Source organism: Pteronotus mesoamericanus, unplaced genomic scaffold, assembly GCF_021234165.1.
Source record: "Pteronotus mesoamericanus isolate MK-2021 breed Mesoamerican mustached bat unplaced genomic scaffold, CSHL_Meso_final contig_303, whole genome shotgun sequence".
NCBI lineage: Eukaryota > Metazoa > Chordata > Mammalia > Chiroptera > Mormoopidae > Pteronotus > Pteronotus mesoamericanus.
In genome coordinates, this window is record NW_026555130.1 from 628,720 (window position 1) to 644,419 (window position 15,700).

The 15,700-nt window shown below is 59.9% G+C and overlaps 1 protein-coding gene across 1 annotated transcript in view; it reads left to right on the forward strand.

Annotated features, from left to right (window-relative positions):
* The first annotated feature begins 264 nt into the window (after positions 1–264).
* The window catches only part of GPR137B (G protein-coupled receptor 137B), a 42,959-nt gene continuing 27,523 nt past the window's right edge, over positions 265–15,700 (forward strand). The window contains exon 1 of the mRNA XM_054575501.1: positions 265–657. Coding sequence (XP_054431476.1) covers positions 289–657 — 369 coding nt within the window. The 5' untranslated portion in view covers positions 265–288. The remainder of the gene's footprint in view (positions 658–15,700) is intronic.

Consider the following 15,700-nt stretch of genomic DNA (forward strand, 5'->3'; position numbering starts at 1 on the left):
CAGTGCGGGGAGCTCTGGTGGGCGCAAAAGGCTGGCGTGGAGCGCGCAGCGGGGGCGCGCGCGGAGCGGGGACGCGCAGTGCGTGCGGGGGCGCGCGTGGGGCGGGGGTGCGGCGCCGCCAATCCCAGACAAAGGCCGCCCCGTAAATCATGTGGTGCCGGGAGGAAGTCGGCTTGTTTGCTTTCCTCCCTCAGCCTGCCGGGCGGAGCGATGCGCGGAGACCCCTGCGGGGGCGACCAGCCCCGATGAGGCCCGAGCCCCCGGCCGCGCCGCAGCGCCCCTGGACCGATGGCGGCTCCGCGCTGGGACCCTCTCCGAAACGACTCACTGCCGCCCACGCTGACCCCAGCCGTGCCCCCTTACGTGAAGCTCGGCCTCACCAGCGTCTACACCGCCTTCTACTCGCTGCTCTTCGTGTTCATCTACTTGCAGCTGTGGCTGGTGCTGCGCTACGGCCACAAGAGGCTCAGCTACCAGAGCGTCTTCCTCTTTCTCTGCCTCTTTTGGGCCTCCCTGCGGACGGTCCTCTTTTCCTTTTACTTCAGGGACTTCGTGGCGGCCAATGCACTCAGTCCCTTCGTTTTCTGGCTGCTCTACTGCTTCCCCGTGTGTCTCCAGTTCTTCACTCTCACACTCATGAACTTGTATTTCACGCAGGTGAGTTCGGCGGGCGGGAGGACCTGGCGATGGCTCAACTGGCAGGTGGCCCCGCGCAGCGCTCGGTGCGAGGGCGAGGGCAACGCGGGGGCCGCTCGCAGAACCAGGGGCTGGGAGTAGGGGAAACGTACAGGTTCTGGGTCGTCTGGGCCGGTCCTATCTACCTGCAGGCGTTTCTCTCGGGCCACACCCTCTCACCCCCAAAAGAGGCGAAGGAGGACAGTGAGGGCTGGAAGCCAGGCCACCTGTGAGTCTCTGCCCCTAGCGGAGCACCATCCAGTGGGTGTGGGCCCCTCTCCGCGCCGGGAGCGCAGCATCTTAGGCGCACAGCAGAATAGGTGCTGGCAGGTGTGTTCCCTGGGAGACTTGAACTCTAGAATTTTCCCTCCACCCTCCCACCCCAGCCTGGAAAGATCATCTGCACTTTTCGGCGAGGGTGACTTTTGTGAGTGGTGGCAGGTGGGACCGGCCTCGTTTGGGTGAGACGTTTAGAGCCTCCAGCCAGGAGCCCCACTGTCCTGCGACTTACTGACTCACTCCCAGGAGTGCCGGAGAGCAGTCCTGGGCGACACCCAGCCGGCGCCAGGCCCCGGGCACACGCCTGTACGGTTGCTGGGGCGCTTTTACAGGAGTCATTTTATGGGGAGCATTGTTAATAAGCTAATGGGAGAACATGCCTTAATGAAAGCAGAATCATTGTAAAGTACTTTGCAAATACTGTGGTAAGCATTGTGTAAAGTTTAATCACTCCCACCGCCATCACGCTCGCCACCGCTCTCACGAGCTTCCCGCAGCACTGAAACGTGCGATCCACTAGGACTGCGCGCAGGGCGGGAGGCGGGGTGGGGGGCGGTGGCGGCGGCGAGGGCGGCGGCACGTCACCTGCGGAGGGTAATTTAGGAGCTGCCTCCTGGGCAGAGGCTTGGTCCAGCGGGCATTCCATTCCTTTTAACAGCGTCTCTTTCTCTAAAGAAAATGTCATCGATTAAAAAAAGAAAACCAAAGGTAGGAAACAGACTGATTGCCCTGGTGTAGTGGGAGTCCGTGACTAAAAATGTGGAGGAAATACCTGCCGCTAAAAAATAGCCTATGTGCTATGTAGAAGCTCTCATACTCAGAGCAAAATGGATCTACATGAATACACTAGACCCGTCCTATTAGTCCCGGGCATTAGTGTATTTTCTGGTTGAGGAATGATGTGTGTTATGTCTTCAAACCCTACTTTTAAGCTCAAAAACCAGTTCAGGCAGCCAGCTCCTCTGCAGACACCCCAGCTTCGTAATTGGCTCAAAAGGGGCGGCTCCAGCAAGACAGAGGAGTCAGGTGGGCTGATGTTACTTCAAGAACTGTGACAAGGGTCATACTGCACGTTGAGATCGGTGTTCCGGTCCCTTCCTGAGACTGCCCTCCCTGGCTCTGGTAATCACGTGCGCAGTCTGCTGGGTTCGGGGCAGAGGCTGCACATTCCGCCCCCCGCCCCGCCCCCACCATCTGCTGGTTGGGGAGTAAATGCTGAGTCAGGGACAGGGTGACCAGGCAGACAGCCACTCACGCTCAGCGGCCCCCGGCCACGGCACCCCTTCTTTCCATCTCCGGGTCTTTTGTCCGCTCCCTAGGGTGGCTGGCAGGAGGGGGTGGCACCCAAGAGCTGGCATCTTGGACCCGGCAGGGCAAAGCCGTTCCCTGGCGACCTGACAAAACCGATGCTCTGGGGAGTCACCGAGGGGCCACCCGTCGGCTCCCAGCTCTGATGCTGCTCTGTCCCCATCCCTCCTCCCCCAACGTCTGCTCTTAGCCGGACACCGCATGCACCAGGGGAAGGAATTGCTGCTTCCGGGGCCCCACCTCGGAGCGAGCAAATCCGAGTCTGGAGAGGGGGCCGCAGCCCCTGGTTAGGCAGCAGGAACCGTGCGGTAGGCGCGGTTCTGAGGGGTGAGCGTAATTATTTCTCACAGCAACCCTGTGAAGAAAGTACTGACGGGCCCCCCTTTTACAGAGGTTGGTCAGACAGGTTAAATGACTGGCTCAAGGTCACAGAGTGGGTGCACGGTGGAGCCGTGGTCACCCACGTCTGTGACGTCTGAGTGTCAGGCTTGTCCCTCATGGTACAGCGTTTGAAACCTTTTACTACGGAAACCATACCCTCATCTCCTGTGATACCTGGTTCTTCAGGAGCTCACCACCCGGGTGGGAATAAAAAGTGCACACGACACGGCTCAGTAACAACTCCAGGGATTCCTGGGGGACGACAGCCAGGCTTGGGGAGACCTGAGTGGGACCTGCGTCCTCAGAGACGGAGGCCTGAGGGTCCCAGGAGCTTGGGATCTGCAGGTGGCAGGACCCCCGGGCAGGCAGAGAGTGAGAAGGGGCAGGTGGAGGCCTGGGGGGCACTCTGGGCGGGGGCAGCTGGCTCCTGGTGGGTTTGCACCAGCTCCTGAGGCCGGAGGCGAGGGCGTGGAATGCACGGGAAGGGGTCCCGAGAGGTGAGGCGAGGTTCTTTCTGTGGCTGTGGGTGCTCCCGCTCCTCTCCCTGGCAGCCCCACAGGAGGGCCTCAGCGCTCCCCTGAAGCCCGGAGAGCGGAGGCAGCGTGTGGGCAGCGCAGCCCGTGTGGCGCCGGCTGCAGCGGCGGGGCGGCCACCGTCTGGCCCGTCCAGGTCTGGGTGTGGGGCGTGTCCTGTGCTCTTAGCTTCTCCCTATTGTCATCTTTGGAATCTGGCTCTTCTGGGGCTGGCCCAGGGCGGGACAGGGTTGTCTCCTGTGACCCTGTGACCGTCCACCTCCGGTCTGGCTCTGCCTGTGGGCGACCCTGCCAGGTGGCCACGTCTGCATCATGGGGTCAGCTTCGTCCTGGCTTCCTCCCTCTGCCTGTCTCCGTCCTTTCCCTTCTTCCGTCCCAGTCCCTTCTTCAGGTGGGGCCACGCAGGCGACGGGCTGCCCCCGCCCAGGGTCCCCCCAGGCCTCTACCTGCCCCTTCTCACTCTCTGCCTGCCCGGGGGCCCTGCCACCTGCAGAGCCCTCAGACCTGCACGCCCAGGTGGGCCCCTGCCAGCTTTGCTCTGATGTCTGCACCTGCTGGGCAGCACATCCTCGGCTGAGCAAGGATCTGGGGGGAGCAGGGTCCCTTTCTCCCTGACCCCTGAGTAGGGCCCGTGGTGCTGTGTCCTCTGTGACCTGGGGCAAGGCCAGCATCCCTCCTGGGCACTGCTCTGCTGCCCACAGGCTGGTGACTTCTCCGCTGTCTTCTTCCTCAGATGGGCTGCGAAGGCAGGAGCTGGCGGTAGCTGGACTGGTTCTGCCGACTCTCGGCCACCCTGTGTGGGTGCGGGGGAAGCGGGGGCACGTTAGGAAAATGGCGTGTTGAGGACCCGGTGTTGCCAGCTCCAGGCCGTGCGCCAGTCCCGGGGACCCTCGGCTCCCTGCCGCCCCAGCGGTGGCAGGGCCAGGGCTCAGACTGGCCTTTCCTCTGGGGTCTGTCCCTGCGGCGTCGCACTAATGACCCTCTTTGATGGGGTTTTGGGCAGGGCAGGACCCTGAGGCCTGAGCACAGGGTGCTGTGGGGACCTCTGCCTCCAGGCCGGCCAGCCCTGGGGTGAGCAGGTCTGTCTGCTGGGCGGGGGCAAGGGCCACGGGGTGGCAGGTCATGATGTGGTGGTGGGCTCGGTGACATCAGGGCAGGAGTCCTCTGCTGTTCTCAGAGTGGTGGGTCTGGGCCGCAGACCCTGGGGCTCCTGTGTTTGGTTGGCCTTGGCGGTGACAGAGTCCTGCCGTGACGTAGGGGCTGTGCGCCGCAGGAAAGGGGAAGTGAACCCTCTCGCCGGGGGTGGGGGTGGGGTGGGGGGGTGCGACTGGTGAACACTGATTCAGGAGCCAGGACGGTGCCGCGCCTCAGGGGGCGACTGGGGGCCGGGGCGCACGGGGTCTGGGTGCATGGTGGGTGTCAGTGCTCGCTTTGGGGCCTGGGGTAGGGTGCCAGTGAAGGCCTGTGCCTCAGGAGGCAGCCTCGGAGCGAAGGAGCAGGGACCCCGTGGGCAGAGCTGGGTCTGAGTCCTGGCCGGGCCCCCAGGGCGGCTCCCCGGGCCAGTGCTGACCTTCCCTGCCAGGAGAATGGCTGCCGTGCCACCCACGCCAGGCTGGGGCAGCCGGAGGGGCGCGTCTGCTGCCCCCTCTGCTCCGCCCCCTCGGGCAGGCCGCTCCTCTGGTGTCTCACAGCCGGGACCCAGGCTCTGCCTGCACCAGCCTGCGTGTCATCAGCGCCACTTGCCCTCCAGGCGGCAGCCGACGTGTGACCTGGCCGTGGTTCCGGGCTTCCCTCAGGGAGAGGGGGAGGGTGCCAGCGGCTCCCAGCGCAGCCCCTCGGACCTCGAGCCAAACAGACCGGGAGGCTCGCCCATGAGCCCCTGGGCCTGGAGGACTCTAGGGATCTGGCCCAGCTCACCAACCAGGCGGGGGGGGGGTGGGGGGGCAGACCCCTGCCGGGCTGGCGCCTCGCTGCCCATGCACCCCAACTCCTCAGGCACCCCGGTCCTCACCCGTGCTGACTGGGAACCGGTAGGCACCGAACTTTGAAGCTCTGGCCCTCTCTCCACCCACCGGGAAGGGGGTGCGGGGGTCTTGCTGTGGCTCAGCTTCGTCAGGGATGTTTACCAAACGCCTGTGGCGTGCCCCAGCCTGGAAGCTGCGAGCGGGGAGCCTTTTGGTGATTATGAAGACAGAAGCTTAGAAATGCACGTGGCTTGCCAGTCCCCAAGTGCCTGACTTCAAAGCTGGGAGCCGCAGTCACACAGGGCCAGGGAGTGGGCCTGGCCTGGCCTGTGTGCTCTGCACTGGCCCTGGCACTGGCTCCTCTTGGTCACTCTGTGGGCTCACAGCCACCAGAGCTGTGTGTGCAGGGTGCAGGCAGAGTAGGTGCACAGTTATTTGTGTGGAAAATAACACAATAATCAATAAGTAATAATCCAAGGATAAACTCATTGTTTATGTACCCACACCTGTAAGCCTACTTTTACCCCCCCCATGTGCGTGTGCCTGTGAGCACCCGCGTGCGTGCCCGTGTGAGCCCTCCTGCGTGTGGCTGTGTGAGCCTTCGTGCATGTGTGCCAGCGGCGTGCCTGCGTGAATTCCTGTGTATGTGCCTATGTGAACATGTGTGTGACTGCTTGTATGCACGCGTGTGTGAGTGCAGGACAGTATCCTTACTAGCGTTCAGTCTGCCGCCCACCACCGGCAGCCCCAGGGAGCAGCCCCCTAGTTTGCCTTCTGACGCACAGCCCTCTTCTCCCGACCTCTCGAAGCCCCAGCTCCTCGCTGCCCTGCCGCTGCCGCTGCCGCGGTGCCCGAGGGTCCCGGCCCGCCTGAGGTGGCCAAGTTTCTGGAATGGCCTCCGTGCCCCTGGGGGCAGTGAGACTCTCACAGTGTAACTGACATCCAGCCCCGCTGACCGTGGAGCCTGACCTGTGGCAGCAGCGGCCGAGCGGACGTGGCCACATCGTCCTCGTGCAGGGCCCCCCAGCCGGGAGCCTGTGCCGGGCCCGGCACACCCTGGTGCCTGCCGGGGTTTACTCCCAGCCCGCCCCACAGGCAGGACGAGCGGGAGGCGGGCAGAACCCTGTGCCAAGGCTGCTTCATTCCCCGGGGGGTCCCCGGGGCTGTGTCCTTTGGCAAGGACCTGCCCCACGCAGCGGGCACACCCAAGGCCGCCAGTCCCACGACGGGCTCATCTGGAGGTGGCCAGAGAACGTGGCCAAAGGGACGGCTTCTCCTCCAGCACGTCACTGAGATTCTTAGGTTTTTAAAACAACATGTCGTGTCCTTCCCAGAACAGTTTTATCCGTCGGCTCCGGGTCACCTTGTCCAGTGAGGGGGACAGCCCCTTCCTGGTGCGCGGGGCTGCCTCCGCCCCGACAGGCCAGCTCCCTCCAGACAGAAGGCGCCTCAGCAGGCAGGTCGGACAGCCGGGCGCGCGCAGGCGGCGCCACGGTCCGCGAAGGCTGCAGGTCTCGTACTTTACCGGCTCCTGTGGCTCAAGTTGAGAGAACAAAGTGCGCTGCTCTCACTGGGTTCATTTCCTCAAACGTGGGCGCGTGGGGCTTCAAGAAGGGACGCCTGGTTGGACTCAAGTCAGAATGTCAGGCCTGGGGAGCCCCGTACAGTCCCTGTTGCATATGTGTGTAACATCTGTTTAAAAAGATAAACACTATTATAAAGTTCACAGTCTGTACAGAAAGAGGCTGCAGCTGGACGTGGTTCTCAGAACGAGGTAGGGCAGGCCTGGCGTCCGCCTCGAGCTGCCCCCACCTTTGCTCTGTGATTTCTGCCGGGACAAGTTGGAAACAGGCTTTGGCGTCTGGCTCGTAGTTAGGGAGTCATTTACTCAGGGACCACATCTGACCCGTCGCCCACCCACAGCGTCTGGGGTCAGACACGGTGTCTGCCCTGAAGGGCCTCTGGCCGTTGGGAAGGACAGGTGCGAGGTGCCGCGGGCCATGTGCCCCCCAGAGCACACAACGGGGACCTCTCCCCTGGGGAGCCAGTGGCTTGGGACACTCAGGCCAGGGTGGGCTGGACGTTTGGGTGACAGTGTAAGCACCGCCCCCTCCTCTAAAGGCAGGCACGCGGGAAGCTGTGCAGCCAGCAGGACACCGGGCACATGTCCACGTGGGGTGAAACCAGCTCCCGGGCAGCACCCGCCTCACAATCCGCGCTCCCTGCTCCCACACCTGAGAGCGTCGGGTGGTGGTGCCCGTCAGGTGATGTGACGGCTGCCTTGCCCCGCGTGACTCGGGGCAGACAGGGAGAGGCGCCGGCAGCGTGGGAGCCCCCGCCGGGGCCCCCTCCCATCATGATGAGACACACGCACCTGTCCCTGCAGAGGTCCCGGTCCTGGCCTTCACACAGTGACACAGGTTCCTCCGAACAGGCACATTCATTTCATCTGCTCAACAAATGTGCTTTTAAAATCGGGGTAAGATTCATGTAACACAGAATTGATCTTCTAATATGTAAAACTTAGTGGCATTGAATATATTCACATTATATTGCAACCAGCACCTCCATTTAGTTGCAGAACATTTTCATCACCCATAAAAGATGCCCTGCACCCCCTTTGTCCTCGCTCCCCACTCCCCCTCACCCCAGCCCCTGGCAGCCATGAGCCTGCTTGTTCCTATGGATTTACCACTTCTGGATATTTCACGTCAAAGGAGTCACACAATGTGTAGCCTTTAGTGTTTGTCTGCTCTCAGCGTCACGACTCGAGGTCCATCCGAGTTGTGGCACATGTCACTCCTCTGAAGGCTGGATAGTGTTTCAGTGTCATGTAAACCACAGTCTGTTTACCCGTCCGCCCCTCAGTGGACATTCAGGTTGCTTCCTCGCGTGGTTTTAAGTGCCCGTCACCCTCTAGACGGCGTGTAGACTGAATTAAAGTCGAGCGTGGCTCCTGTCTTCACGGAACTTAGCGATGAGAAAACAAAACAGTACGTAAATAGCGTGTCCGTCAGACCACCGGCCGATGTTACTTAGCGACAGTCCTTACTGTGGTGAAGGGAATGTGGGACATTTCTGGTTGAAGGCTGGGGGCTTAATTCACTCTCACTCCTGTACGAATCTCCCTCTGGGATACACGTTTTAAAAAGAAACAGCACGTTTTGCTGCTCTATCAATAGGAGCCAAATCCATTTGTCTTGGCTCATTTGCGGCAGCTTAGGGGGGCCAGGCCAACATTGGGACGGACGGGTGGAGCCTGGGAGGAGGCCAGGGGACTCCCTTTCTCGCCTGTCGGGGGCTGACCCTCTGCCCATGACGGCCAGCCTTTCACAGACTCAATGGCAGAAGCTGTGCCCACCCGAGGCCCCTCTGCTTGGGGTGGAGCTTTCTCAGTTCCTTTCGTTATTTCTGCTGGGATGTGGTTTCTCCCTCACCGTCCTAGTCCTTGCCCCCAAAGGCCCTCCCTGCCCAGTGTCCACAGTGGGGTGAGGGCAGCTCAGGGGCCCCCCAGAGAGCAGTTTCTGTCACCACTCTGGAGGGGGCAAGATGGCAGGCGGGACACCGGGAGTGTCCCCGGACACTGCCTCAGCCAGCTTGGGTGGCCGTCGCAGCAGGTCCTCAGTTCTGGAGGCGAGACTTGCGACATCGGCACGTCAGCGGGCTGGGCTCTGGAGAGGGCCCGCTTCCTCCTTGCAGACGGCTGCCCTCCCCTCGTGTGCTCACGTGGCGGGGAGGGAGGCAGAGGCCGACGGGACACGGAGGCTGCTTCCGGCAAGGGCAGGAGTTCCAGGCAGCCCCAGGCTTCTCCTTCAGAGGCGGGAAGTTATTTGGGGGGAAAAACAGGCATAACTTATTTTGTAGTTTTTGCATAATTTAGCACAAGGATCAGGGCAGGTGGCGAGATGACACCCTGCGTGGGGTGGGGTGGGGCTCTCCCTTCGTGGAGCCTTTGAGCCTGGCTGGCTCGTGACCCTCGGCTCAGCTTGCTCGGCTGTGACACCTTATTTAAGCTCATTCAAAACGACTGTGGGCAGGGTGCTGGCTGGCAAACCAAACCGCGTCCGTGGCAGGAGCAGCTCAGAATCACGATGAGGATAATGGTGCCTCGTGTGCGGCCACAGCCTGTCTGTTTGTGAGGCCGAGAAGCCGACCCACGCTGTCATACTCCACCTGGGCCCTTGGAGCCGGCGGCGCAGCAGGGCAGCTCTGGGCCTGTGTGCCCTGGCCATTCCCGGGCCACTGGGCCCACTTAGAAGCGCGGCGGCAGCTGCCCCTGCCGGGCCTCACAGCCGGAGGACGCAGGCTGCCCTCTCGGAAGGCCCTTCCTGGCGTAAGGTTTTCAAAGTAGAGGCACTGTAGCGAACAAGGTGCTGACCTTTGACCTCACAGATGGCCACTGAGGCACAGGGGCAGAGAGAGCTCATCAGGTGTAGTAGGTTCATGGCCCTCTGGCCAGCCACGCCCCCAAACCCAGGCTCTCAGATTATGACACGGAAAAGCAGGGAAAGTGAGACCAGCCATCTGTGTCATTAGGTTGACTTCGGGAGCCTTGGTGGGGGTGGGGTACAGGTCCCCTGCCCCTTGAGGGCTTACTGGCACAGGCCCAGCTGTGGGCGGCCCGGCTGGCGAGATTTGCCAGTGGATGAAGGCTCTGGGAGCCATGGAGGGTGTGGGAGGGGGACTGGAAACAGGAGGGGACTGTAGGAAGGGAGATGTGGTGGGGATAGCTTCACCTGCGGGGCCTCTGACCCTTCAGCATTTGCTGAATGAGCACGGAGTAGGGCCACAGGTGAGGTGAGTTCCCGCTTCAGGGGCTCCCAGTCTTATTGGGGGTGGCACGTACAAACACGCACGCACACACGTGTACATGGAGGCACACGTGCATGCTTGTACTTACATACACATGCACACATGTGTGCGTGCACACGCTGGAAGAGGGCATCCCGGGGCCGGTCACCTGGGTGACAGGCCAGTGCAGCTCTCTGGAGGGCCGCAGAGGCTGACGATACCCCGGGGGCGCTGGCCTCCATGGAAGCCCAGAGGAGGGCCAGTGCCACTGCTGGTCTGAGGCCACAGATGAGGAAGTGCCCTGACGTTCCGGTGGCTCCGTGTTCTGAGGGTCAGCGTGAGACCAGGAAGTGAGCGGGACTCGCCCTCTGAGCCCCGTGCGTGCCGCGCTCAAACCCAGGAGCTGACGCGGTGAGGGCCTGACCTGGGAACGCAGGCGCCTCCCTGGGGCCTGCACCCCGGGACACAGCCCATGGGGCCACAGGCCGCTGCACCAGAGCTCTGTGGCCGGGACTGCAGGGCTCTGGCGGCTTTAGGAGCCCGGACGGTCTGCGGACAGGGCCGTGCTGTCGCAGAGAGCGGGCCGGCAGGCCGCCCGCAGGGAGGAGCCTGCGCATGGGTTTCAGACGGATGACGGCCGCTGGGACAGCAGCCCTCGGGTTTGCGTAACTTCTGCGTTCTGTCAGGAAGTGGGCAGCCCCCCGGCGACCACGGGAGCAAACAGCAAATGTGTCAGCGGTGCCTAACTTTCCGAGTATGGAGGTTCCTTTTACGGTCAAGAAAGCTTCTGTGCTCATGGTTTGGAATCATGGTTTGAGAACATACACGAAGCGACTGGCAGCAGCAAGGGCATCAAACACAGTGTCCCCAGGTCCCAATCCACCTCATCCCCACAAAACCCGTGCACTTTGCAGATGAAGGACTGGAGTCCCAGAGAGGTTGGGAAATGGTTCCACAGTCACACAGCTGGTCACTGGGGGAGCCGGGGCGCACAGCCAGGTGCGCGAGCTCCAGAGGCCACACTCAGGTCCCTGCGCCATGGGTGGATGCAGCTGTGGCCTGTGTATGGTGGGGCTTCATGCCTCAGTGCAGATGCATGACCTGGAGCTGGTGTGCAGCGACCACACCTGGTAGGCGGGTCACGGTGGCTGAGCACACAAGTTATCGGAGGACCTGGAAACCATGCCAGATGGGACCAGGTGTCGTCTGTGAGGCACACATACACCACAGGAGGTGAGCCTGCCTGGTGGGACAGCACCCAGTTCGGGTCGTGGGGACCGCGGCGGAGCAAGGAGTATTAGGGTCTCGGAATGGCGTGCTAGGGACCTTGGTGGTGCCCGGGGTAGCAGGGTTACGGTTTGACCGAGCCGTGTGGTGGGTAAATGAGTATTTGCCACGTTATTTCTTTGTGTGAACTTGACATATTTTATAATGAAGTTTAACCCTACCATAAATTTGTAACATGGCAAATGAATTTGCATACATACTAATTTAAAAATTGTGTGTGTGCTTGAGATAGGTAGATAGACACTGGTTTCTTTTTTTCTTACGTTGCCCAATACTCTCCTTTTTATCTTATTAATTTTAGTGAAATGCAGTCCGTATCACCTGATCTCCCCCCGCCCCAACTTCCCACTCACTTCCCTCTAGTGACCATTGGCTTGTTCTCTGTATCTCTGGATCAGTTTCTCTACTGTGTTGTTTATTAATTTGTTTTGTGTTTGTAGATTCCACATCTAAGTGAAATCATATGGTACTTGTCTTACTCTGTCTGACCTGTTTCACGTAGCACAATACCCTCTAGGTCCATTCATGTTGTCCCGAATGGTAAGATGTTATTCTTTTTTATGGCTGAGTAATAGTCTATTGTATATATGGACCACATCTTTACCCACTAGTCTGTCGATGGGCACTTGGCTTGCTTCCATAGCTCGGCTGTTGTAAATGACATACTGCTTTCTTTAGACTCAAGTCTGCGCTTGGCACAGCTTCAGACCTGCTCTGTTATTCCCAGGGTCTCCCAGGGCCTCAGCCACCAGGCTGAGCCATGGCACTTAGGACTAGGGGTCCGGCTTTGGGGACTAGAGCCTCTGAGGAGGGAGGACTGTGAAGTGGCTAAGGGAGCAGCACTTCAGGGAGTGGTGGCCCAGGAGTGGGGACATGGAGACATGGGCCGCATTGTGTTGGGGTATTTGTAAAGCAAGAGGTCTACATAGAGGTTTTACACAAAGTCCATGAACACACGGTGCTTCATTTAGTTGTCACACACTGCCTCTGGGGACAGAGGAGGTTATTACCCTTGTTAGTTTGCTTTTCCTGAATGCACAAGAGTCGCCATCCTACTCCCCAAAGAATACCCTGGGGCATTTCTGCCAGAAGCACCAATGTCACATTAGGAGAATAACTGAGACAGTGAATGCCTACTTGAGTAGTAGGAGAAAAACAGGCAGGAGGTCAAGGGTGGGAACAGAGTGGGTGACATCCAGGGACTGTGATTTATTGGGGGAGGGGGGCAGAAGTCAGGAGCTGCCTGTAGATCCTTTTGCTCAAGTACGTCACATGCTGGTCCCTGGGCCTCTTGCGTCATCTGAAAGGTGGTGTGCAGGGCCTGGGGTCATGGAGGGCTCTGAGCATGCCCATGGCTGGGAGCGAGGGGACCGGACCTCAGGGGAGGGAGCAGAGCAGAGCCGGAACCTGCGGGCTCTGGGCCTCAGGCCTTCCTGGAGCTCAGACCTGAACTGACCCTTGGGAAAGTCACCAGACTTTGCTTTCATTGGCATTTTTCTAGGTAGAATCTGAAGTGGGAGAAAGGAAGCTGGGACTGAAGGGATTTGTGATCTGGGGAAATGCCTCACTTCCATGAGATGATAGGGATTTCCCCTGGAAACCACTGCCTTTGCCTGCTTCATCTTCAGTCCAGCTCCCTGCCCTGTCTGCCCATCCCTTCGACACCACTGGGGTCACTGTTTTCACAGACAGTGTAAGAGTGGAGGGGAGGAGAGTGGGGAGGGGAGCCCGGACCCTCCTCGCTCACTGTGAGCACCTGTCCAGTTTCCCATAGAAGCAGCTGGGAACCCTCTTCCTCCACATCAGGGTTCCAGCCCTACCTTGCTGTCCAGGATTGGCGGCTGCCTCCCGCTGCTCCCTCCTCCCTGCCTCAGTGTCCAGCCTGTCTGCTGCCCCCACAGAGCCCCTCCACCGCACCCCTGCTTCCCTCTCTTCCTCTGCTCTGCCGTTCTGGGGCCTGGGCTCCTCCGCACACTGGGTCCCACAATCCTGAAAATGAGGTTCAGCCCTGGCCAGGGGGCTCAGTTGGTTGGAAATTTGTCCTATATACCAAAAAAAGGTTGTGGTTGTGGGTTCGATCCCTGGTCGGGGCACATTTCTAGACTGTGGGTTTGGTCCCCAGTTGAGGTGCATGTGAGAGGCAACTAACTGATCAGTGTTTCTCACATCAATGTTTCTCTCCTTTCCTTTCTCTCTAAAATCAATAAAAAAACATAGCCTCCGGTGAGGATTAAAGAAAGAAAAAAAAAATTAGGTCCAGTGCCTTGAAGGACCTTTCGTTTCAAAAACACAGTTTGAAAGCGCAGCTGATGCTGTGGAATTGACACGCCACGCCCACGCCCACTTCCTCCTGCCGGCAGTGCCCGCGGGCCCTCTTCTCCTCCGGTGGCCGGCTGCCAGGTTCCTGCTGTCCACCCCAGGCAGCACGGCTGTCCCCCACCCAGGCCCCTTCTGCTGCAGTCTCTGGGGCCTGACCACCAGGCGCAGCCCTGCCGTTGCCCTGCTCCTTGCCGCCTCCTCTCCTTTACAGGATTGAGACGTGATTCCCATTCTGTCCAGTTGCCCACCCTCATGTTCTGTGTTCACTGTCACCGTGTCACCCCCTGGAGAACCCTGTAGTGTTACAGTCCCTTCACAGCCCCGGCCCCAGGTACCCCCTTACCCACATTCAGTCTTGGATTTGCCTGCAAACTTACGCTTGTGTTTGTTTTTTTAAATCTCTTCTCTACTTACAGTCCCCACCTGGGTCCCTGTCTTATAGCCCAGCCTGACTCTGGACCCTGATAGCTCCACTGGCTCCTGAAGCTCCCTAACCCAGGAGGTGCGCGTCCTCACTGGCTGCAGGCGGTGCCTCCAGCCCACCCCGCGTCCCAGCCTTCCCGCCGCAGGCACTGCCTGCCCTGGCTCTGGGCTTCCCGCTGCCGCCTGCTCTCCCCTCCTCCACTCACCTCAGCAGGCGACCTAACCCCACCCCACACTTCCCTCTCCCGCTCACTCCTCCCAGCACAGCCTCATATCACCCCTCACCTCCTCACACCTCCACACGCCTCCTCACACTCCTCACACTCTTCACACCTCAGCTCCTCACACCTCCACGTGCCTCCTCACACTCCTCACACTCTTCACACCTCAGCTCCTCACACCTCCACGTGCCTCCTCACACTCCTCACACTCTTCACACCTCAGCTCCTCACACCTCCGCGTGCCTCCTCACACTCTTCACACCTCAGCTCCTCACACCTCCACGTGCCTCCTCACACTCCTCACACTCTTCACACCTCAGCTCCTCACACCTCCACGTGCCTCCTCACACTCCTCACACTCTTCACACCTCAGCTCCTCACACCTCCTGTCAGCACCTCACACCTTTCCACACCTCTCATCTCCTCTCACCTCCACACATCCCCTCACACCTACCCACATCTCCTCACACCTCCCATCACCCCTCACCCCTCCCACCACCTCACACCTTCTGTCACCACCTGACACCTCTCTACACCTCACATCTCTTCTCACCTCCACACACCCCCTGACACCTGTCCATATCCCCTCACACCTCCTCACGCTCCTCACTCTCCTCACACCTCCCCGCAGTCCTCACACTTCCCGTTACCTCTTCATACCTCTACACACTTCACACCTCCTCACACCTCACACCGCATCACAGCTCCTCTCTGCTGACGGCTGGCAGGCCTGTGTCCGGCTGTGAGTTTCTCGGGGGCAGGGACCCGCTCTTCCTTATGTTCACAATTCTGGAATCCAGATGTAGCGCTCACTCCCAGCTGAACCATCGTGAACACCACCAGTCTGAATGTGGAGCATCTGCATTTCCACCTGGCGGCCGTGCTGCCTGGGCGCCCCTCACAGGGCCCCGTCTCCCTCCGCTCCGAGCCTGTGGGCCTGGCTTTGCACCTGCAGGCACAGCCCGTGCCGGGGGCAGCATGGTGAGCCCGAGGCAGGGGCCGTTCTCCTTCCAGCCGAGCCCCTTCAGGGTCCGCGGGAGCCCCCGCAGACTGGAGGAGGTGGGCGACCGATGAGCGGTCTCAGGCCTTGGCCCAGGGGGTTTGGCTGCAGTTCTGGGTGCTCATCGGTCTTAGCGAAGTCTCTTGGAGCACAGATAGGGGTGGGGTGGGGTGGGCAGGCAAGTTTGGATTTTTTTTAACACTTGGTTCAGACGTTTTTGCACTGTAATTAGTGAGGACAAAAATTATACTGTAATTACTATATGTGTACATATATATGTATATGGGTATATACCAGTTTTATATGCCAGAAACTTAAATACAATTTTGAGGAGCTTAACTTTAAATTTAAAGATTAGGTTGAAGGATAAAGGAAGTGTTTCCAAGCACAGCTTGAACAGGCCCAGGTGGATTCAAAACATGTAATTGTCAGAAATGACCAAGAGTGGATAGAACTTTTATAAGTCATGGCCCAGGCTCTTGTTTTCAGGTTGTCTCCTTTGCTTTTTGCTTAGAGAGG